At 55.3% G+C, this 22,903-nt stretch overlaps 7 protein-coding genes across 7 annotated transcripts; 3 read left to right on the top strand and 4 right to left on the bottom strand.

Moving 5' to 3' along the window:
- Positions 1-772: 772 nt before the first annotated feature.
- BP01DRAFT_318910 (catalase) lies at positions 773-3,011 on the top strand (the record flags this gene model as incomplete). The annotated part of the gene is made up of 8 exons (XM_025572655.1): positions 773-1,073; positions 1,132-1,190; positions 1,243-1,404; positions 1,454-1,578; positions 1,626-1,715; positions 1,763-2,030; positions 2,085-2,280; positions 2,344-3,011. 8 exons carry the CDS (start codon positions 773-775, stop codon positions 2,868-2,870), a joined length of 1,728 nt encoding a protein of 575 aa, XP_025431568.1. The 3' UTR covers positions 2,871-3,011.
- Positions 3,012-4,526: 1,515 nt separating this feature from the next.
- On the bottom strand, positions 4,527-6,735 carry BP01DRAFT_295909 (phenylalanine ammonia-lyase; the record flags this gene model as incomplete). The annotated part of the gene is made up of 3 exons (XM_025571829.1): positions 4,527-6,382; positions 6,437-6,543; positions 6,596-6,735. The coding sequence occupies 3 exons, from the start codon at positions 6,733-6,735 to the stop codon at positions 4,527-4,529; spliced, it is 2,103 nt and encodes a 700-aa protein (XP_025431567.1).
- A 1,007-nt stretch (positions 6,736-7,742) lies between these two features.
- BP01DRAFT_373837 (luciferase) lies at positions 7,743-9,603 on the top strand (the record flags this gene model as incomplete). Its single annotated transcript, XM_025576801.1, has 4 exons — positions 7,743-7,836; positions 7,894-8,496; positions 8,580-8,893; positions 8,968-9,603. 4 exons carry the CDS (start codon positions 7,743-7,745, stop codon positions 9,601-9,603), a joined length of 1,647 nt encoding a protein of 548 aa, XP_025431566.1.
- Positions 9,604-9,772: 169 nt separating this feature from the next.
- BP01DRAFT_382604 (uncharacterized protein) lies at positions 9,773-10,769 on the bottom strand (the record flags this gene model as incomplete). The annotated part of the gene is made up of 4 exons (XM_025577381.1): positions 9,773-9,898; positions 9,961-10,142; positions 10,207-10,447; positions 10,518-10,769. The coding sequence occupies 4 exons, from the start codon at positions 10,767-10,769 to the stop codon at positions 9,773-9,775; spliced, it is 801 nt and encodes a 266-aa protein (XP_025431565.1).
- A 1,187-nt stretch (positions 10,770-11,956) lies between these two features.
- On the bottom strand, positions 11,957-15,090 carry BP01DRAFT_340330 (sulfatase domain protein). The gene is made up of 3 exons (XM_025573397.1): positions 14,525-15,090; positions 12,766-14,463; positions 11,957-12,714 (listed from the first exon to the last, which is right to left on the bottom strand). The coding sequence occupies exons 1-3, from the start codon at positions 14,854-14,856 to the stop codon at positions 12,114-12,116; spliced, it is 2,631 nt and encodes an 876-aa protein (XP_025431564.1). The 5' UTR covers positions 14,857-15,090; the 3' UTR covers positions 11,957-12,113.
- A 3,663-nt stretch (positions 15,091-18,753) lies between these two features.
- Positions 18,754-19,596, bottom strand: BP01DRAFT_398563 (cell wall mannoprotein 1 family protein). Its single transcript, XM_025578541.1, has 2 exons — positions 19,149-19,596; positions 18,754-19,046 (listed from the first exon to the last, which is right to left on the bottom strand). Exons 1-2 carry the CDS (start codon positions 19,485-19,487, stop codon positions 18,849-18,851), a joined length of 537 nt encoding a protein of 178 aa, XP_025431563.1. The 5' UTR covers positions 19,488-19,596; the 3' UTR covers positions 18,754-18,848.
- Positions 19,597-21,280: 1,684 nt separating this feature from the next.
- Positions 21,281-22,855, top strand: BP01DRAFT_340329 (MFS transporter; the record flags this gene model as incomplete). Its single annotated transcript, XM_025573396.1, has 1 exon — positions 21,281-22,855. The coding sequence occupies exon 1, from the start codon at positions 21,293-21,295 to the stop codon at positions 22,853-22,855; it is 1,563 nt and encodes a 520-aa protein (XP_025431562.1). The 5' UTR covers positions 21,281-21,292.
- Positions 22,856-22,903: the final 48 nt, after the last annotated feature.

Here is a 22,903-nt window from a genome sequence, read left to right as displayed (position 1 = left end):
CATCTGAATGGCCGGGAGCGACTCCGCCAATGAGACCGGGGATGTTACATTCCATCCCACTTCTGCACGGGTAAAGATTGTTGCATTACCCAGGCAGCAAGCGGGAGAAGCGGCTAGTAGGCTTGGAAGCTTGCAAAAGCCGGTTGTTCTTCTATCCGGGGGGATGATGAAATGTGGTAGGAGTTGCAGTTGTGGATGTAATCATTAGCGCATCATCTGGGCCCGAGGCGCGATAACGAACGGCTACGATGGTGGTCTCGACTCTCAATGGTGATGAAGCGGCGGAATAGAGAAGTATTCCATAACTAGCACTATTCCAGTTGTCGCGTTTCAAGCGACAGTAAGTTACCCCGATCGCGATTTATATCTCGTGAAGGATTGCCTCCGGGGAGACGGAGGGAAGACGGCAGCTGCTGAGAGTTGTCGGGCTGCAATTGACTTTCCGCGATAACCTTGAATGAAGTGCGACTTGACCTGTCATGACGGGTTGAGAGGTAATGTGGAGGAGTCTGTAGGTTGGAACAGTCGATGTGATATGCGTGACGTGATGCAGTGGTTGGTCATGCAAGTGTGGTCGTCATCCTGACCCCGTAGTACTTAATCAAGACGCTATGATTGGATTGCTGCGATGGGCGGGAGGATTCTATAAGAACGATGGAGGGGAAGATTGTTAGTTGTCAGTAACTGGGTAAAAATCAGAGAGACAAAGACAAGACGCTCACCTTTTTTTAAACAGTAATTCAGTGACTGGAAAGACAGAACTTGGAGAAAAATGACGAGTCGACCGTTGCAGATGCTGGGGGGAGCGTTGGGGGCGATGGCTCCGAGTGACTCGTTGTTCCAGGGCGCCAATGAAGGACCCGCCCAAACGGCAGCCAAATTGACGGGGGTCCAAACCATCGGCAAGCGGGCCGACGATGCCTCGTACTTCACCAACAATGAAGGCATTCCCTTCCCCGATCCCGCCCACAGCAAGACCGCTGGTGGCATCCCCGTCATCTCCGACACTTTTCTCATTCAGAAGCAGCAACACTTCAATCGCTCCAAGAACCTGGAGCGTATGGTGCATCCTTGTGAGTTACTAGTATCTCTGATCCGCACGAAACCCATGATTCATTGATGGATGTACAGGTGGCAGCGGCGCCTTCGGATACTTTGAGACCACCAAAGACGTCTCCTCACTGACCAAGGTAAATTGTCTCCTCCAAATCCTCCCAACAGACACTTTATCTCATTCTTCAGGCCAACTTTCTACGATCGGCTGGGGTCAGAACCCCCGTCTTCGTCCGTTTCTCCACCGTCACGCTCGGCAGAGAATTCCCCGATCTCGCCAGAAACCCCCGTGGGTTCGCCATCAAATTCTACACCGGCGAAGGCAACTATGACATTGTGGGATTGAACTTCGTATGGCCTCTTTCAGTCCTCAGAATCCAGCCCCGGCTAATCCCTCCAGCCCGTGTTCTTCTGTCGCGACCCGATCCAAGGACCCGATGTGATCCGCTCTCAGTACCGAAACCCGCAGAATTTCCTGCTGGACCACAACTCGTTGTTCGATCTGCTGGCGAACACGCCCGAGGGGTACGGAATCCCCTCCTGGAAGACGGACGATGCTGACATGTTCCCAGGAACCATGCCGGCATGATGTATTTCAGCGACCACGGTACTCCAGTCGGATGGCGAAACCAGCACGGCTACGGCTGTCACACCTTCCGGTGGTAAGTCAAGCAACCACGAGGTCTGCAACTGCGTCTGACACCGCCAGGGTCAACGCCGAAGGGCGCTTCGTCTACATCAAATACCACTTCCTTGCCGACGGGGGCCAGAAACAGTTCACCGCCGACGAAGCCCAGCAGCACGGCGGCGCCGACCCGGACTACTCCAAGCGCGACCTGTGGAAAGCCATCGAGAACGGCGAGAAGATCTCCTGGACGGCCCACGTCCAGGTCATGCAGCCGGAGGAGGCCGATCCGAGCCTGCTGGGCTTCGACCCGTTCGATGTGACCAAAGTGTGGCCGCGCGACAAGTTCCCAGTATGAGATATCACCCCACACCGCATCGCCGAATGCCGGACTAACGCCGCGCAGATGATGGAGTTTGGGAAACTCGTGCTCAACAAGAACCCCGAGAACTACCACCGCGACGTCGAGCAGGCCGCCTTTTCGCCCGGTAGCATGGTCCCCGGCATCGAGGACAGCCCGGACCCGCTGCTGCAGTTCCGCATGTTCTTCTACCGGGATGCGCAGTACCACCGCATCGGCATCAACCTCCACCAAGTCCCCGGTAGGGCCCCCCCCCCCCCCACATTGTACAACCTCCACCGTTCTGTGCTCATAATCACCACAGTGAACTGCCCTTTCATGACCCAATCCTACTCCTCGCTCAACTTTGACGGCCAGATGCGCGTCGACGCCAACCACGGGCTGAAACCGCAGTACGTGCCCAACAGCTTCGCCAACAAGTTCCGCCCGGACACCGCGGAGTGCCCCTACCAGGTGGCGGACAACAACGTGGGCCGCAAATCGCACTTCTACCACGAGGGCCAGGACTCGGAGTACGACCAGCCGCGCGAGCTGTACCACCGGGTCCTGACCGAGACGCAGCGCCAGCATCTGCACGACAACACGGCGCGGCTGCTGCGGCTGGTCGAGTACCCGGAGATCCAGGCCAAGTACCTGGCGCAGTTGTACCGGGTGGCGCCGGGGTACGCGCAGGGGGTTTATGATCTGTTGCCTGAGCAGAAGTTTGCGTTTGCGGAGGTGGAGAAGCGGTCGCAGGGGGCGGAGCGCGCGGGCAAGACGGCCAAGTTTATGCCCAGCGTGGAGACGGACAAGTTGGTGGGGAAGTGTCCGGCGATGCCCATTTATAATTGATATTTCTCTGTACGCTACGAGTTATTGGAATTGGAGTTTAGGAACAAGGTCTGTTCGATTGCGACACAGCTATCTTGACCATCAGTATGTACAGACGAGCCAAGCTACATCCTGCATTTCAACAAGGACAAGAGCGCATCCACTCTGATTGCCACCTCGACTCGACTTCTTTTCCCGGGGGAGCGGTTCCTCTCACGGTGCCCAGCCAGTCCAATTCCATCGAACTCGAAGTGACATAGGCCCAGGGAGTAACCAATGCTACACGAGCGTAACCCTCAAGAAGAAACCATCAGAGGACCCAAGCAACAAGAAACCATCCACAGCTCTACTCCCGTTCATCTGTTCACCTCTCCTTCCTCCACGCCTCTTTCACAGCCGCCTCCGCCCGCCGAATCTCTCTCAGTCTTCTCGTCTCCCGCAGATGCCTCCCTTTCTTCGGTTTCTTCTGCCTCTTCGCCGGGGAGCGAGAGCGCCAACTCGCCAACTCGCTGCCCCTCTCACCATTACCACCACCACCGCCACGACGAGGAGCTGCTCTCGAGCAAGGAGAACTTTCCTCTTCGGAATGTAACACCGTAGCCGTCCCCTCGCGCGCTGCACGCTGTACCCTCGCGTTCCGGCAGTAGGGACAGCTCCTCTCGCGGGCGCTGGTGTAGGCATTCTGGCAGTCGGGACACATGGAGAGGTGGCCGCGGGTGAAGCAGGAGGGTTTGGGGGGAAGACGGCAGACTGTGCTGGTGTAGATGTTAGTACATATTATCTTGGGTAGGTATTGTTGCAGCACATATCAAGGAGGGGAAGACTTACCAGTGATGGCCCATGACTAGACAATGTTAGCAGCAAGTCTAACAATACTACTACTACAGATGCAGATGCAGATCGTGGATCGAAGTGTGAAGTACAGTACAGTACCATGGTTTGAGCTGAGGCGATTTGATCCTTGCTTTATATACATACTTACTGCCCTCATGCTGTGCCTGGGAAATACAAAGCTATTGTGTACAGACATCAGACACAAAGGCGACAGAAGAAAGGGATCTTGTCTTTGGGTCTGGGGTGAATGGGGCGTTGGAGATTGGGTCTTTGTGGTTGTTGGCGATGCTCTCATTGTGTGGTTGCAAGCCTTGTCCGCATCGTCCTTGATTTCGTTGCTTTAGTCAGTCTATTGTCTGTCGTACATCACCCTGGCGGTGCGGGTAGGTGGTGAACCATGATACATGATTGATCTTAGATCTGCTGCCGTAGGATGTGAACATCGCGTGTTCTACAGCCCTTGGACGGGGTAGTTCCATGCTATGTGTGTTAGTAGGTAGCCAGCCAGCTCATCTGCAGTCAATGCAGCGGTGGGTGCATCTGACCTGTCCGCTGGGATGAGATCTGCCAATCGGAGGATAACCTCGCGGGGATGATCGAGAGTGTATTAATCTTTGGTGGTTGTCGATTGAGTTTATTATCAGGTACTGATACCTTGGTTGTGGTGGAGGTGGACTGAGGAGACATACACTGCAGCACATGCTGTCGATGTATTGAAGTCTAAACAACCATCAAATGTAATCTATTCGCACGATAACTCCATCCAACACCCATAACCCAAACCCAACCCGAACCAAGTAACCAAGCACAATGATGTGATCAGAAAGGAGGTCACTCCTCTACTCAAGGCATGACCTGCTCGAACAACCGTCCCACCACATCCCCCCTCCGCACCGCCTCGTAGATGAGACTCACCCACGAGCCCACCGTTTTCTTCTCGCGCCCGTCCAGCTCCGTCGACCCGGCCACTGGGTGCTCCACGAAGCCCTGGTGGAAGGGCACCCGCAGCTGCTCCCGCACGAGCGTGTACAGCGCCTTCGCCCCGACGCCGAGCAGCTCCGCGGTGTGCGGGCTCTGCTTGAAGGTCGCCGCGGTGGAGGCGTACACCTCGCCGAACACGGTGATGGCCTGCGTTTTCCAGGCGGTGATCTCGCCGAGGGTGATCTCCGCTCCGCTGCTGGCGGTGATGTCGACTATCACGGGCACGGCGGCCTGCACGGTCTGCGCGAAGCGGTCCGGCAAAGCCAGCCGCGTCGTCGTGCCCCATGCGGTGGTGAGGATCGTGCGGACCTGCGCGACGAGCGTCTCGAGCGTCGCCGGCGCCACCCCCGCGCCAAACGCCGTCCGGGTCAGGGCGTCGAGGCGCGGCCGCAGCGTCTCCAGGAAGCGCAGATGCAGCGCCCGGAGATCCAGCGCCTGGCAGGTCAGATACAAATACGCCGCACTCATCAGACTGACCAGCTCGACCGCCTGCATGGTATACCGGGCGCTGATCAGGGCCAGCGAGTTGACCGCCTGGTTGCGCATCTCCGCCGTCTGCACGTGGGCGCTGACCGGGTGGGCCAGCCAGGCCAGCTCCGCCATGTAGGCCGCCAGACTGATGTCCACCCCCTTCATGGTGAAGGAGCACGAGGGGTCGTCCGCCACCAGGTTGGTGGGCAGCCCGTTGTTGTAGTTGGGGTCGACGAGTTCCGTCGCCTGCGCGAACAGGAGCTTGCCCAGCATTTGCAGCGAGAGACGGGTCTTCTCCATCGCGGAGGTGACGGCGGCCGCTTGGAAGTTGGCGCCGCAGTAGATCTCGGCGGCGGCGGGGTCGATCAGCGGGTTGTCGCAGGAGGAGTTGAGTTCGATGGTGAGTTGCCGGTCCGCCAGGAGGAGGTCCTCGAGTTGCGGACCGACCCATTGCGGGACGCTGCGCCAGGCGTAGCGGTCTTGGATCAGACCCGCGCGTTTGCGGTCTTTCTCGCGGTGGACCCCGACGGCGAGGCGGGAGCCTTGCAGCAAGGTGAGGACATTGTGGGCGCATTCCACTTGACCCGGGTGCGGACGCGTGGCGGAGATGAAGGGGTGGAAGGACTCCGCGGTGCCCAGCATGGCTTCCACCCCCATGGCGGCCAGGGCTTGCGTGATGAGGGCGAGGTGGTGGGATTCGTGCAGCGCCAGACTGGCCAGCGCGGCGGAGCAGGCGGTGCCGTTGACCAAGCCCAGCCCTTCCTTGGGGCCCATGACGCGCCGGGGGATCCCCGCCGCCGCTAATGCGTCGTGGGCGGACATGATCTGGGGGGCACCACCGGCGGGGTCGGCGGGGGCGACCTGCACGTAGATGTCGGGCGAGCCCTCGACGGCCCCCGCGATGTAGGAGAGGGGCATCAGGTCGCCGGATGCGGAGACGGAGCCGCGCAGGGGGACAACGGGGGTGATGCGGTGGCGGAGGAGGTCCAGCAGACCCTCCAGCACGTTCAGCGTGACGGCGGAGTGGCCGCGGGCGTTGCTGTTGGCACGCACGACGATGGAGGCCCGCACCCACGCACTGGGCATCGCCGTCAGGGTGGCGGGGGAGGCCAAACCCCGGGCATCTCCGGGGGTCGTGTCCGCCGCGGTGAGGACCCCAGCCTGCGTCAGCTGCAGGAGAGCCGCCTGCAGCGCCGAGGCCTGGTCGGTGCGCGAGTCTGCACTACCACCAAAGCCAGTGTTGACACCTGCAGGAGCGTTAGAATCGTGGTAGCAGAGCACAACAGGGGACGAGGGGGTACCGTAGACGCAGTAGCCCTGGTCGAGATGGTCCATCAAGACCCGCACACTGTCGGTGATGGCTGTGATCACCGCGGGGTCTGACGACAACTGGGGGAGACACCCATGGCTGAGACCGTGTTAGTTTAGAGAGAAGATGGACTGAATGAGATTCCACCTACTAGGCCACAGCAACCACCGAGGCAATATCCAGGCGGTTCCCATCCAGCTCGACGACCGGGTTGGCTCGCAGCTCCTGTAACCGCGACCAGGTGCGGTGGACAGTGGCCAGATGGGTGGGAGCTGCAGGCAGATGAGGCATAATGGGTCGAGCCAGTGGACAGACAGACAGACAGACAGACAGACAGACAGACAGACAAAAGAGATCCCGAACCAAACACCGGGGCTGAATTGAGGCCAGGAACGCGCGTGCAGAAAAAAGAAAAGAAAAAGGTAAACCAAAGGGGTTGTCGAATGGCAGCAGCAGATGAGCAGCAGCTCTCGACTTTATACTGTAGGCGCTGCTCCTTGCAGCCACCGCCAAAAGTTTCCTCTGGTCCTGACGGGCATAAGGGACGCGAATGAGTTCGGCAGCCACAGCAGCACTTTTGTCGATCCCTTCATGTGTCTGGCTCGTATTTGTGATTTTGCAGTTGCTGGCGGCAGCTGCTGATTTGTCCCAGGGAACGGGATGGCTGCATTTCAGCACGCCACCACAATCGCATTTGTTTCACAGACCCAGACGAGGGCCGATCAGCGGAGGAGAGGGTGCGAGATCTTACCCAAATTGCCGTTAATATCCGGACGCGAACCTATAACCTGCAGTGAACTGCACTGCCGCATATTTTAGTATACCGGGTTGCAGCTCAGCTGTGGTGGACACCGGTCTGTGCCTCCCGTGCCGACCCAGCATCGTGAACCACTTGTGCCGATCGGAACCGCCCAATCGAGTGAGTGCAGATCGCGGACCACATGGTGGAGGTTCTTCCAGCCTTTCAGGTCTATCAGTGGGACTGGAGGGGACGGAGGGAAGCTCTTCGGTTGGTGCGATGTTCCTGATGTGCTTCCAAGATGTCCGCAGTGGAGCCAGAATTAGGGCATCCACTCACTCACTCACGGCACATCACGGCTCATCACAGCAGGGAACAGGCACTGGTGGAGGTGGCTGCATCATGACGAGATCCCGGTATTGTAACTCTTGCCTTTAGTGCCGCAGGCTTTGACTTTTCTTGTTTCTTGTTTGTGTGAACTTCAATGAGATCTGGTATTTCTGGTCTCCTCCCCTGGCCTCGGAGTCTGCATGCACATCCATCCCCCATCCACATCATCATGGCGTCTCCCTTTCCCTCCATCGACATCCCCCACGTTGACCTCTGGACGTGGTTGTTCGAGAGAGCCGACCGTCCGTATGCGTTAGACAAGCGTCAGGACACCACCCAGTCTCCCTGACCTCCGTCCCAACCGCTAATCATCCACGCAGCCCTCTTCCTGGACCCCCTGAGCGAGCGGAGTCTCAGTTTCCGCCAGCTCCGCCAGCGCTCGCTCGCCTTCTGCGAGGCCCTCCAGACGCAATGGGGCTGGCAACCGGGCGATATCTTAATGGTGGTAGCGCCCAACTCGATTGCCCTCCCCGAAGTCATCTACGGCACGCTGGCCGCCGGCGGGGTGGTGTGTCCCGTCAACCCTCACTATCGCGCCGACGAGCTGCGCCATCCGCTCACCGACGCACGCGTCCAAGCCGTCGTCACGACGCAGGCCCACGCCTCTGAGGTGCTTGAAGCCGCTGACCGGACGGGCCTGTCGCGCGACCGGGTGTTGGTGCTGGACAAAGCACAAGCGCCCTCGCTGGTCGTCCACCACCGCTGCTCCCTCGCCCGCGATCGCCCGCACCGTCCCCCGGTCGCATCGCCGAACGAGCTTGCTTTCCTGGTCTACTCCTCCGGAACCACGGGGCTGCCGAAGGGGGTGATGCTCTCCCACCGGAATCTCGTCGCGAATCTCGCGCAGAACCTCGCCCTGGACGGGGGGAATCTGACCGCCGCCGACCGCGCAATTGCCGTCTTGCCTTTCTTCCACATATACGGTCCGTAGCCCTACTTACCGGACTCCTCCCTCCGTATCGCATCCAAACCGGTGCATAAGACCTCGTACTAACGGCGAGACCAGGCATCACGTACCTCCTCAACCTCACCGTCTGCATCGGCATGACCATCGCCGTCCTCCCGCGCTTCCAGTTCGATCCCTTCTGCACCACCATCCAGCGCCACCGCATCACCTACGCCTACGTGGTGCCCCCCGTCGTACTGGAGCTGGTGACCAACCCGCGCGTCGCCCAGTACGATCTCTCCTCGCTGCGCATGACCCTCTCCGCGGCGGCCCCGCTGGCGGTGGAGTTGATCCACGCCCTGCGAACGAAGCTGGGGGTTCCCGTGCGCCAGGCGTATGGTCTGAGCGAGTGTGCGCCGTGTACGCATTTACAGGTGACTCCTCCGGTGGCAGTCGCCGCTTTGTTTCCGTCTTCTGCGCAGCAAGCTAATCCGGCTCTCAAACTTAGACGTTCGAGGAAGCCCTCACGCATCCGGGGTCGGTGGGCCGGTTGATGCCGAATATGACGGCGACTTTCGCGCCCGTGCAGGTGGCCGACGAGGCAGACTCGTCCGCGCAGCCCCCGGGGACGAAGACCCGCCCCGGGGAGTTATGGGTGTCTGGTCCGAATGTCTTTCGCGGATATCTGAACAACCCCACGGCAAACACCGACTCCTTCGCGGAGGGGACGCGGCGGCAGCGCTTCTACAAGACCGGGGATGTGGGGTACCTCGATGCGGCTGGGCATCTGTATATCACCGACCGCGTGAAGGAGTTGATCAAGTATAACGGGTTTCAGGTGGCCCCCGCGGAGCTGGAGGGGGTGATTCTCGGGTTCGCGGAGGTGGTGGCCGATGTGGCGGTCGTCGGCGTGGCGAGTGGCACGGCGGGGACGGAATGGCCCCGGGCGTATGTGGTGGTGAAAGACGGGGTGGAAGGGACGGCGGAGCTGGGGAGGAGGATTGAGGCGTGGGTGAAGGGGCGAGTGGTGAGTTATAAGCAGTTGAGGGGGGGAGTGCGCTTCGTGGAAGCGATTCCGAGGAATCCGTCGGGGAAGATCTTGCGGAGGGAGTTGAAGAAATTGCAGAGGGAGGCACGGTTGTGATGTTTATGAGTGGTATTTTGGTTTGGACACAGTGGGAGAGTATGTGTAGGCTGGAAGCTGGAGCTTTGAGAGGCAGTGGGATACTGTCAGCTACAACAACATGTTTATAAAGTCTCTTCATATTTCACACCACAGACTGTAGTCAACAAGACCAATGCAACCAGCATTGTCAGTGATCAAATTGTGGACACAGTGAACAAGAGATCATAAAACATTCAGTCATCACGAAGATGACCCGCTCGCCGGAGTGGAAGCTGTACGCCTCCATGGTGGCTGGCTGAGACGCGGACTGGGACTGGAGCTTTGCAAGGTCAAGATGGAAAGTAACAAGACAGTCCCCCACCCAGCCCAACACACCACGATACGGGGGTTGTAGTTGTCGCGGATACTCTTCTCGTCGATACTCTTGCGCAAAAGGTCATAGAGGCTAGGATCAGACTCGTGTCGGAAGCGCAGCTTGCACACTTCGGGGTTCTTTGCCCTGCGTATAGTTTTCAGGACGCGGTAGATGGCTCGGGATCGCCAGCGGTTGATGCTATCTATTGGATTCGATGTTAGCTTCTCTCTATGTGATGATGGAAACAAAAGTGTAGTAACACCCACCGATCAAAGGCTGCGCAATCCGTAGACCCTCTCTATCCACCGGCCGAGTCGCCTGCTCAATAGCGAGCTGCGCGCACTTTTTCACCAATATATCCCGGTCCCAAATCCACGCCAGGAAGATCTTCTTGACGAGGCTGAGCTTGGGCGCTTGCCACTCGATATAATCCATCCACAGTTTCGCATACGGCCCGACCAGCTCCGCGCACTGATAATAGTCCACGAGGATCGTCGAATTCCTGGCCTTCGGAGAAATGTCCGCACAACATTCTGCGGAAGACTGGGGATGCTGAGATGAGTTGGGCTTTTATTACCAGGAACTCGTGGGCTATTTCTCGAGTGCGAGCTGGCTCGGTGGTTGGCAAGTTGGATGGGAGCTTGCTCCGGAGTGGGTGTTCAGGCTCCGTCTCTTTGAAGGCGAAATCGTAGAGCCACTGTGCTAGCGCATGAGTTGTGTTTGCTTTGGTGTTAGATGGGTCTGATGCTGCTGGCGGGGTCGGATCTGTGAGGATCAACTTTACTTTATCGTGTCTTGCGTAGGGGCAAAAGTCGAACGGTGGGGACATTGTGGGATTGGATACGGATGAGACAAGGTGATAACTGTGATCGGTTGGATGATAGGTTAAAAATGTGTTCGAGGTGATGACAGACGGAGAGATGAAGATTGTCTTTTTTCGGTAAAAAAGATCTTGAAGTAGTAACACTTGGCTCACTGCCTGAACTACCATTGCACAGTACTAATTTGATGAGCTGGTGGGTTTTATTGTTAACTTGTACATATATATACTTTACTGATACAGGGACTTTACCTGGAAGTGGATATATTATGCACTGAATACAGAGGCCCGAGTAGATGACTTGGCTGTTAGCTTTAAAGTATAGTACAAGAAGATAGTTGTCTTTACTATTGTCATTGTTGAGGATATAGAGGGCTTACATGTTAAACAGAAGAAAGACAATTATTTTAATGCAGTTTAGAATAATTATACTGAATCAGTGAGTTCTAATGAGAGACTTATCAGGAGGTTTTCCAAGGTTAGTACATATATAAGTCATCTGCGTCTGCGGGAAGGGGAATAGGAGTTGGGCTTGCATCCAGAAGAAAGGTAGGGAGGTAGAGAGTAGACATCCAGCTATAGTAGTAGATAAAGAGGTAAATGTTAGTTCTTTCAAGGTGAATAAATAGAAGAATTAGTCGTTTAGTAACTTGACTATAGGTCTCTAGGTTATATAGCCAATCAACTAGATAGATAAATAGTTTGATAACCACTGAGCAAACCCAAGGTGTCTTTCGGCTAGGGAAGCACACTAGTGGTAGATCTTTTATAGAGGCTGAACTCACAACGCGAAAGGCCTGATTAGTAGTTATCTATTGGATAAGAGCTCTTCAGTGGGTAATCTAATGCAAGCTGTCGAGATCAGGATTCTCGGCCTGGGTCTCCTTATTAACTTTAGTATACGTAGTAGTTGCTACGATAAGTTTATGTACGACAAATAAACCTTCATAAATAAGCACCAGCCTCGTCCTTGTTCCTGCAAGTCTTATCATCTAACTGCATGGGGAATTTAGGTCCGGATAAGGAAAGGTCCGGACATATCATTCACCCTGACGGCTATACTCACCTAAGGTCAATCACCCCAAAAGTTTTGAAAACCATCGAACAACACTGATTACACAACTACGCTTCACAATATGCAGTCTGATAAATTCATTCATGTGATGCCGACCGATCATCGTTCAAGAGGAAAGGCACACCAAATCATCATGCTAAAGAAAGAGCAAGTATGTGGATAATATGTACAAGAAGGTGCGAAAATGAGATCACTGTACAGGAGTTCTCATCAACTGATAAGAAGCTCAGAGGCCGTGGGTGAGGACGAAACACGATGTGAAGCGAACGACGCGCCGTCTAGTCCTTTTTCTTCTCCTTGCCCTTGCCGCGGCCGCGGTAGCGGTAGCGCATCCAGTTCTCCGTGACCCACCACTCGGCGACATGGGCGGCATCCCGCACCCAGTCGACCACCTCAGGGTTGTAATCCGCCTCCAACGTCTTGGCCAGGTCGACCAGGTTGAAGTCCTTGACCGGGTGCAGCTCGATCGGGTCTTGCGCGAGATCGGTGAAGCGCCATTCGACGTCGTCGACGAGCGGAATGACCAGGCGGTAGGATGGGTGGGCGGCAGAGCGCACGGCCAGCCACGAACCGCCCGTGTTCATCACGGTGAACTGCCAGTTCTGGCGCCCGTCCTTCTCCGTGATCTGCGGGCGGATCATCGACTGTCCCTCGTACATGGACAGAAGATCCTGCGCCGCGTGACTGCTGTCCGGACCGAGCGAGTGCGACTGGATCAAAAGGTCCAGGATGGTGGGGAGGATTTGTTGGGAGATCACGGGGGTGGTCACCTCGACTTGGGGGAGATGCGGATGGGCGAAGAGAAGCGGGACGTGGAAGCTGCCCACATGGGGATTGTCGTAGGGGGTGACCCCGCCGTCGTTGGGGAGGGAAAGACCACTACACTCGTTAGCACAAGATCAGATACTGGGAGTGAGAAAGGGAACATACTGATCACCAGCCATCACGAGCAACGTCTCGTTGATGATCGTCTTCTCGTTGAGGATCCCAAGAATCTCCTCCAGCCATTCGTCGATGTAACCGATGGTGTTAAGATAGCGGTTGAGGTCGTTGTTGTGTCCCGAGCTGGTCGAGCCCACGATCGACTCATACGTGTCGTTGGGCAGCCCCCAGTGGTGATGAGTGGTGCCGGTGAGATGCGTGAGGAACAGACGGGTGTGGTTCTTCTCCGCCGCGTCGATCGCGTCTCGCACGTAGTCTCCGAGGACCTTGTCCGGGTAGCCGTAGTAGTTGACCTCCTTTTCCTTGACCGGATAGTGTTTCGCCTTGGGATTCTCCATGCTCTCCTTGGTGACCACGTCAAAGTAGCCCAGTTTCGGGGTCAGCTTATCCTGGTTGTCATAGCTATCCGTGACGGACTGCATCCAGACGGAGTGCCATGGCCAGGTGCGGTAGTCGGTGGAGGTGTTGTTGGCCCGCACGTCGGGCAATTGGTTTAAGGCGGCCAGTACATGTGGCATGCACGGCTGATAGATGTGGTTCTCGTACTCACGGTTGAAGTCTGCTACCAGCGGGGTCACACCGCACAGGGTCCCCACCAAGCTCTTCAGGGTGTAGGTGCCCGTGGTGAAGGCATTGCTGGCGCTAAGACCGCCGTACGACCGACGCCCATAGTCCTTGACCATGTCGTGCTTGAATCCAGCGTCAAACCCCGTCAGCCACTCCGCCGTTCGAGTGAGGTTCGCGATCCGCTTCCGTACGTCCTTGGGGATGTTCTGGTCGGGGTAGCTCTCAGCGATGCGGTCCCACATGAACGTACCATTCTTCAGCGGGAAGACGTCGCCGCGGGTGCTTTCGAGCTTCAAGAGGATAACGTGTTTGATATTGACGTTGCCGCCGGAAAGAGCGTCGTGCAGGGGATCCAGGAGCGGGCTGCGCAGGTTGGAAATATGCAGGGGATCCCGGTTGGGATCATAGTGGAGCGGGGGGGGATGGAACTTGTCGGAGTGGTTCCAGTCCTCAAAGCCGGCGAGGGGCTTCTTGGGGAGCCACGACCATTGCGGCGGCCGCTCCAACGCCGTCTGTCCCTCCAGCCACCCATAATCCCCCGGCAGCCCTTCAGCCCGCACTGGGGAGACCCGATGGTGTCCGAGGAACGGAGCCACGGGGAGCGCTTCAGACAGAAACATGTAGGCGGGATCCCACGGACGGACTACCCGCAGCAGGAACAGGCCCACGAAGGGAATCCAGACGGCCAAGCGACGGGCCAGTGAGTGACCCCCGTGTCGAGGCGGGGCGACAGCACCGTAGGGTTCCAACAGGTAAATAGACGATCCGTCGTCGCTCTTGTCGTCCAGGTAGTCGTCTTCCGAGACGTGGTCGTAGCGCTCCGGGTCGCGCAGAGAGGTGGTCTTGGGGATCCAGGCTCGCACACAGCTCGCACAGCATCTGAAAGGTTGTGCCAAGATACTCAAGATGCCACCAAGGGCGCGATGCAATGGAGCGGCGGCGAACCAGGCGACAGTGAGCAAGATGCCCTCCACAATCAGGAAGCCGGTCAGGCCAGTCAGCAAGGTGCGCATGGCGGCTGCATCGTGGTGAAAGGTGGTTGCTTGTCGCCAGTGGATTTCGGCGCCGGTGAAGACATAGAAGGAGGTATTGGCGGCGGTCATTCCGGACATGATCAGACTATGACGCCCGGATGAGCGACGTGGCGTTCGGGGCTGTTGGAGGAGCGAGAGATCCTTACCTGAAGGGAACAACGATCAGGGCCGAGATGGCGGCGACCGACCGCCATGGCTGTTTCTGGGTCAAGATGCGCACCAGCAGCACGAGGACGACATCTTGGAAGAAGAAGGTGACTCCCCACAGCAGGAATTTGGAGGGGGGTAAGGAGTGGATGTGGGCGTAAAGATGCAAGAGTTTCGCACCAAACAGGGCGATCAAAGTGAGAGCAAAGAAGTAGCGGCGAGTGAAGTCCCAGCAGTAATCAAAGAACTCGAGAGGCGATGCGCGCAATCGCACCAGAGCTGCCAGGCAGCAACGAGCTGGGTTGAGATTGACCAACTTCATTTTAATCATCTTGTTGAATGATGATGATGATGAAGGTTCACGATAGAGACAAATCACATGGCACACCAGGTGAAAGTAAAAGACGAAAGCAACATCTCACCCCATGGACCAGCTGGGATGATCACCGGGATGGAAGGCCGAACGAGAGAGAGGAAGAGGAAGAGGGGAGGGAGAGGAGAGGAGAGGAGAAGTAAGAGTGAAATTGAAGAAGTAACTCCAAAGTGGGATGATGACCAAAAGGAGGGGGAAAGGGAATTATGTACACAGATGAGAAAAGCCACAGACTGCGGGTAGTTAAGTGCATCATAGTGAAATATGATGGCAGCAGAGCAGGCTGCAGCACCCCAGTGGAACAAACAGTGAAAAGGAAAAAAAAAGAGAAAAATATCAGAAAGAGCCGCAATCCACTGGGCTAATTTTCCAAAGACTGTGGGAAAAAACAATGGACTGAGAGACTCCACCAGACACTACCTTATACGGAGTACTGAATGAATGATTGAAAATGACTGAAATGGACCCTGAACACCCGCAGACCCTGAGATGCTGATTGGTGGGGAACCCGCCCTCCGCGGTAAATTTAGAACCCCTGAGCCGCTCCGCCAAGTCTGCAGGGTCTGGAAATCCGAGGTTGTGAGACAGGGGCAATATATTCCTCTTTCCGCTGAGACTAGGTATCATAGTTTCATTGTATCATTGTATCATTGTACTCATGAAAGACTGTACTACTAACTCCGAAGTAGTAGTAGTAGTAGTAGTAGTAGTAGTAGTAGTAGTAGTAGTAGTAGTAGTAGTAGTAGTAGTAGTAGTAGTAGTAGTAGTAGTAGTGGTAGTACCACTCACTACACGCACTCTGACTAACAATTCACTCAATACTTTCATATAGTACAGTCTCTCCCTGAAGGATGTGTAAGTTTTTCTCTCAAACACCGGGCAAAAACCAAAATCAACTCAGGGTCCCGTTCATCCTCACTAGACCCCATTAGGCAATCTGACAGTCAGCGAAATCGATGAGCAGGTGACCTCATGCCCGTTTGGGTTGTCTTCCACCCAATTATCGCTTGGCAAGTGGAGCATCCCCAAGTCTTTGTGCTCGCTGGGAATTTCTTTGTCTGCCTGAGGGTGTCTCACTTCCTCAATTGCTTTCGTCTGCCTGATGCTTCAAGGTTGCCATATGGAGTTCTCCCATACGAGGAACTGCCCCTTTTCTGGCTTGGAGACTGCTTCCCCCCAGTCTCTTCCCTGCCATTTCTTCTGCAGGGACTGACAGGGACTGATAGTGCAGTAGTGCCACGGCAAGCTGCCATGACACCGTTAGCCTATTTGTTACACCTTAGCACGATCATCTTTAACAGTCGATCCGGATGTACTGGCCGACACACCAAGTAAATCTCACTCCGATTTATATCCTCTGTCCAATGTTGAGAACGGAGATCGCCGGGAGGGGCGAACAGGTGGCTGCGCATTGGCGGACCCCAGCTGCCACTCGTTCTCGCCCTGCCTTTCGTATTGGTGGGGGCAGTGTTTGTCCCCCCTGAGGTATCGGTCGGATGCATCTACTTCATCTTGTAGACACGTTTGCGACCGTAGGGATAACCACCATAGTCAATAGTAGCTATGATTGATCAATTGGTTATATCCATTCTAGTCTGTCTCGAAGTCCTTCAAACTCCCGGATTATGCCAGCTTTCAGATCCGGCTTCAAAATACCAGCAGTGTCATTATTGTGTGTAGAGCTATACTTAGCTATAGATTGGTGATTCTGCATTAGCCGTACCATTCATTGCCTAGATCGATCTTCACTGAGTTTGAAAGATAGAGACCAGGGTTTATGATACTTGTTGGGTGCAAACACGCTGCCTGTTTGTCTTACGATTTCCTGTGGAGATGGAATGCCCAGGAATATATTTCCACCACAACAAGTTGTAACCGAATCTCCCTCCCCGCTTCTCACCTTACTGTTCTTTTTCATCTCCTCACCATGAACAGACAATGCTGGCATGAGAACCACCTGATCCTGGAAAGGCTCACCACTGAGACTCTAAGAATCACGTCTTGTTGAATTCTTGAAAGAGCAACGCAAGGCGATCGACAACACGAGCGCATCGCCGACCGAACCACCTCGCGCCAAACGCCATCGGCAGTTGGAATCTCCCCGCCATCCGTCCACCCACAACATACTCCTCGTACAGTAAGTACCTCGTCGGCATCATCACCATCAATTCTATCGCGACGACGCTCATCCAAGCCACTACGTTCGGGATATTACTCTTTTAGATAGAGTTATCACGTTCGTTGTTGTGCCTCCATCTACAATGAGATTCTCTATCGTACCTGTGTGCCAGCTCGCCTCACCTTCTCCGGCTAGTCATGCACATTCCGTGGTCCCTCTGCTCCCTCATTTTTAGATCGGCTGCGATATCCTTCATCCGCCCACGTGGTAGACGTCAAAAGACGTTGAGCTGCTCATAACGCGTCGGAACACCTCGGGTCGGACGCGCAATGCCAGCGTATACCTCAACGACTGGGCCATGAGTGACGGGCAATAGTCAGTATCAGAAAATCCTTTGCTTGTACATTCATTCACTAACCGAGTATTAGGTAGGGAAATCTTCGGTTACTACCCCGAGATATACTTGAGCGCCCTACTTACTCCATACTTCCTGCGACGAACGCTCATTGACGCCGGATATATGCATCAGAAACAGAGAGTCTACCGCCCACATTCCCGGTTCATATACAACCATGTTGAATGCTTGGGTCTGTTCCCCTCAATTTTGATACCCGCGACCGATTCCGCCAAAATGGCCTCGTTTCCAGATCGAAGTGATTCTGATCGGGTGCTGGGTAATTCACTGAAGAGAAGTATGCAATTGCATCGGAACGGTGCGCTCCATAACTCCGTTATCAGGCAGCCGGGCCCTCACCCATCGCACGACCCAGGTGATCTGAGTTTGGGGGTAAGCTGAGTTCGTGATATCAGCAGCGGGACTCCCGAATCCGCATCAACACAGGCTGCTCGACCCAGCCTACGGGCTGAATCCAGATTACAAAGCGCCCAAGAGATCGGTCTTGGCGTGGTATTTTTATTCCACAAAGATTGCTGTATGAGGCATACCTAATGATGACTACTGAGTAATGGCCCCAGATATTGTCCGGGCGCTTTTGTTCTATTATATATACCAGCCTAATGCGAACGGAGTTATCCTCAAGGCAAGGCTTTGATGACGTGCTACTGCTTATTTCTACGAATCTAACAAACACGGTTTCCCCGTCCCATGAGGACTAGTCGCCCTTTGCTTACCGGATTGTGACTGTGACTGGAGCACGACACCTGAATTGCATTTGCTGCACTTAGGTCATCAAAAACCTGGTGGATGCTGGGTGCTGGGGTAAGCATTGTGACAGGGCACTACTCGGCTTGCGCCGGGGGTTGGTCCAGCCACAAAATCTTGATGGTGTGGTCATGATGGTAACGACAGGCGAACAGTGACAACCACAGACCATCGTGACTGCTGGAGTAATCCTTTTCGATGTGTTGTCAGAATGGCAAGACATTCTGACACCAGCAAACAGTTTCCCATTGAGATCAGGTGAGAACACTCATCAGTCTGGTTGTCTCTAGTGAAGGTCCAGCTTACCCGCCTCCGTTCGCAGTTCATTGCAAATTCTGGGGTCAAATTCACCAGGGACCATCGCCGGCTTGGTCCTAGAGCTTGATATGTGATCCGGAAGTTAAGGCCCAAATAGAAAGACTCGGTGATTACAAATGCTGAATCGTTTGACAAAACAATTGCCTCAGATTACCAACGGAAATACCACAATAGTCAAGGCAATTTCATTCACTTTCGTACATGTACGTAAGACATGCACAACCATTTTCCCTGACAGTGATTATCCGCTATTCACCTCAAGCCTAAGTCTCAAACGAGCTAAGCAGTCCCCCCCATCTCATCTCAACTCGACGTGTCGGATGACGAAGATTGGTTATGTGACCAGAGCCTTCACATCTGCATGTCGTAGGCAACGATGGCATTATCGTACGCATCGTCGACATCACCAGTTCCCTGACGGATGGTCTCCTTGTCGGCTCCGACCGCCTTAGACTGCAGAGCCACAGACAGAGCATCGGTCTTGACCCGAGGCGCATGGAGGTTGGTCCGGATGGTGCTTCCCACGCCGGCGGTGATGAAGAGGGATCGCTGTATTGCAGTCAGAATCAGAGCCACGGTGAGAAGACCCTCTCAACGAATGCGGTAAGTGACGAACGGGCTTGGTGTTGGGATAAAATGAGACTGACTGACCTTCAAAACCAAAGCGGCAATAGAGCTGCGCATGACCGGATCCAACTGAGTCAGAGCCTCAGTCACACGGTTACTCTCAGAAACAGTGAAAACAGCAGTGCCATTGACGTCGGCAGCCGCCTGGTCGAGTGAATGCTCCACGGCCGCTTCCTGAGTCTGGATCTCAAGGGCAGCGGGCAGCCCTCCCCCGTAGCTGTAGACGGCAGCGCTGAGGGAGCCAATGTCGGTATTGATCTGGGTCAGGTCCTGAATGATGGTGGGAATATCACGCTTGATGACCCGAGCCGTGGTCAAAGCCAGGAAGGAAAGAACCGAAGCGGTGGTGAGAGGGAAGCGCATTTTGCTGAGAATCTGGATTGTATCTGTGGTGCTGATATTGATGAGATTGTGGTCGGAGATTTCGATGGAGAGATTGAGGCTTTATAGTCCTAACTGAGCGATATCTCGGGCCTACGGACCTCTTCCCCGGTGGGCATATGTTGCTCTGGATGAGGTATGTCTGACAATGGATGCCATGGTCTGGTAATTACTCCGCGAAGGTCTGTGTCGCCCTGAGTGATGTCTAACGTATTTTGCGGTTTGCTACAGATCTGTGTCTATGTGTCTTACGACCAGTGCGACCACAAAGTGTTGATGCAGTACGGTCCGTGGGGATCAATTTTTCACAATGCTCTCTCGAGCCTACACGCGAACTATCAGTGCGCGAACATATGGGCTAAGGAAACCCGAATGACAGAAGAACGACGATAAAGACGCCTGGTGGAGTGCTACGCGATATTGTGTTCTGGAGATTTAGCCGCCAAGTTGCGACCGACCAACACAATAGGGGCCCAGGAGGGCGATGGTGAAACACGGACATTTTCGACCTCAGTTTTGTTAGCCATGGGTGCATGGCTTAGTGCTGTCACACCACTCATCTCACAGCAGTGGTACTTGAGCGATGTCGCTCCTAGGACAACCACCGATGTATCATTTCCAGCTGCACGATGCCTGGCCGCAGGGCGACACGGTACCTGAGTGTGTATCCGTCCTGTGTTTCCAGAGAGCGGTGGACAGACATTGCTCGCCTCGGTGGAGTGGCAAGAAGGGTGGCAGTTTTCATACGGGGAGAATGAGCTGGGAAGAGGTCCGACCGGAAAGGATGATGCTCAACTGTGATTCTGTGATGATCGCTTGTCATTTCGGCCACTCAATCATGGGCCCAAAACAGGCATGGAAACGAGGGATCGGCCCGAGAAGAAGGCCGTGGCCGTGATCGGAGCAGGGCAGAGCTTCAATCAGTTCGGAACAGACGGGAAGGCGATGACGATGAGCCATGCTGACTCGCAGACCAAAGAGGCCTGGAGATGGGCTTGGCCGCCTGGGGGAGTGCGCGGGGAGTGGAAGCGAGAGGAGAAGATGCGTGGGTCGTGGGGGGAATGATTTCATTGCGTAACAGAATGGTCGACTTATCAGGTTGAAGTCACTCGCCCGTCTCACACTGGTTATCTCAGACTTTCAGTGCAGGCCGACTGCCGAAGCGCGGCTCACCGATGATTCCATTCTGGACCACCGGTCGGCAATCCTGCCTTGGGGAAGCGGAACCCGATGCCACGTGATCTGCACTTCCCCCCGGGGTGCGGGGATGACTCAGCTGCACGAAGATGCCCCATGTCTCTGATCCAATCAGCTGCTGGCTCTGTTCCTTCCTGGGACTCAGGCTAAATGCACCCAAGCCTGCTCTGAGTCTCTGACGCCACCCGGTGGGAAGAAAGCTTGTCCGAGGCTTGTTTTCCGTCTGCATCCTTGAACTCTTTGGCCTCCCCCTCCCCCTCCTTCTTGGGGTCACCACCCATAATTGTCCAATCCCCAATGATGAAGTAGGTGGGGATGGATCACGAGGTTTCCCCATGCCTATATTTCATCCATCTAATGCATCCATTCTTTCATGTTGGAGAAACTTTTGCTGACCCACTCCGGCCATTCATTGGCCACTCGAACATCACTTCACCGGCGGAAAATTCGACCAAGCGCCAGCAGATCCATCAGAACGTCACCGGCACCCAGAACTGTTTAAGATAAAACCTTCCCCTCCCGGATGTCAAATCATCGGTTCCTGAATTTCGTTTCTTTCTCGCACTTCTCTCCTGGTCCATCTTGTCAACATGACTGCGACCCCAAACCACAAGGACTTGGAGAAGACGGAGCAGCATGAATCGCTGCCCGTGGTGGTGACGGCGGAGGAGGCACTACTCCGTGCCCGCCAGCAGCCGAACGCTGCGCTGCCGTTGCGCATCACCTTTGACCATCATGATCCCGACAATCCGCGCTGCTGGGGTTTCTGGCGCAAGTGGTACATCACGGTCTTTGTGAGCATGCTCAATGTTATTACCACCTGGTGTTGTGGTTCTTTCTCGTCGGGGGCGACGCAGATTGCCGATCATTTCCATGTTTCGAGCGAGGTCACCACTTTGTGTCTGTCGCTCTACGTGCTGGGTTATGCCGTGGGCCCTGTCCTACTGGCCCCCTTGTCGGAGTACTTCGGCCGCCAGCCGATCTACATCGTCTCCTGGTTCATCTTGTTTATCTTCCAGCTGCCCTTGGCCCTAGCCCCAAATATTGGTACTCTTCTTGTGTGTCGCTTGATAGCCGGTTTGGCGGGCGGCGCCCCCTTGACCAATACCGGAGGTACCATTAGTGATTTGTGGGAACGTGACCACAGTGGCTGGCCGATGGCGGTGTATGGTCTCAGCAGTACCGCCGGTCCCCCGCTGGCCCTGGTTGTGAGCGGTTACATCGGTCTTGACCTGGGCTGGCGCTGGATCTTCTGGATTATGATGGCGATCAGTGGTGGGTTCTGGATTGTTCTGGTTTTCACCATTCCCGAGACTCGCCATTCCATTCGACTGCAGCGCAAGACCGCCAAGATTAGGCGTCAGATGGAGACAGAAGGCCTGCGATCGGCTGAAACTCTGGATGACATTCATGGTGACAATCGCAAGGGCCTGCACCAGTTGCTGGGCATCACGTTGACCCGGCCCATCCGGTTCTTGTTCACCGAACCCATCACCCTCTTCTCCGCCATCTTCAATGGTTTCCTCTATGGTCTTGTCTATTTGTTCAACGAAGCCTTTCCTCTCGTGTTCGGTGCTCCTCATGGCCACGGATTCAATGTGGGCCAGCAAGGTCTTTGCTTTTTGGGGATCGCGATCGGCCCCTTCATCGCCTTTGCCGCCCATCCACTGCAAGAACGCTACTACCGCCGGGCTGTTGCTGCGCACGATGGTCTCAGTGTCCCGGAGGCCCGCATGTGGATGGCCCGTCTGGGGGCGCTGCTCATTCCCATCAGTCTTTTTTGGTTCGGCTGGACCAGCTATTCTTCGGTCCACTGGATTGTGCCGATCATCGCCTCGGTCTTCTTTGGGGCGGGACTGTATATCGTCATCCTGAGTATCCTCAACTATGTGGTCGACAGCTACCAGACGTACTCGGCCTCGGCGCTCGCGGGCGTCATCCTGGTGCGTAACATTGTTGGAGCTGGATTCCCCCTGTTTGCGACGCAGATGTATAACAAGTTGGATTATGAGTGGGCGTCAAGCTTGCTGGGATTTATCGCTCTCCTGCTCGTCCCGATTCCGTTTATCTTCTTTTACAAGGGTCGGGCAATTCGGCTGAGGAGTCCTTGGGCGCGGGAGCACTTTGATTCGAATGAGGATAGTCCTCATTGAGTGCGTGCTGCATATGATTTAGATGAGGCGGAGAAATGCATAATGAAC

Source organism: Aspergillus saccharolyticus, assembly GCF_003184585.1.
Source record: "Aspergillus saccharolyticus JOP 1030-1 unplaced genomic scaffold BP01scaffold_14, whole genome shotgun sequence".
NCBI classification, from domain to species: Eukaryota; Fungi; Ascomycota; class Eurotiomycetes; order Eurotiales; family Aspergillaceae; genus Aspergillus; species Aspergillus saccharolyticus.
The sequence above is the reverse complement of the archived record's forward strand: the minus strand, read 5'-3'. Positions and strand labels throughout refer to the sequence as shown.

What these genes read in the sequence shown, in the direction of transcription:
- BP01DRAFT_340330 (XM_025573397.1), bottom strand. Translation starts at nt 14,856, where the DNA reads ATGATTAAAATGAAGTTGGTCAATCTCAACCCAGCTCGTTGCTGCCTG. An exon ending in CTGATCGTTGTTCCCTTCAG is followed by an intron (nt 14,464 to 14,524) that starts GTAAGGATCTCT and finishes CGGGCGTCATAG; the next exon opens with TCTGATCATGTCCGGAATGA. An exon ending in CTCGTGATGGCTGGTGATCA is followed by an intron (nt 12,715 to 12,765) that starts GTATGTTCCCTT and finishes TAACGAGTGTAG; the next exon opens with TGGTCTTTCCCTCCCCAACG.
- BP01DRAFT_398563 (XM_025578541.1), bottom strand. Translation starts at nt 19,487, where the DNA reads ATGCGCTTCCCTCTCACCACCGCTTCGGTTCTTTCCTTCCTGGCTTTG. An exon ending in TTGCCGCTTTGGTTTTGAAG is followed by an intron (nt 19,047 to 19,148) that starts GTCAGTCAGTCT and finishes ACTGCAATACAG; the next exon opens with CGATCCCTCTTCATCACCGC.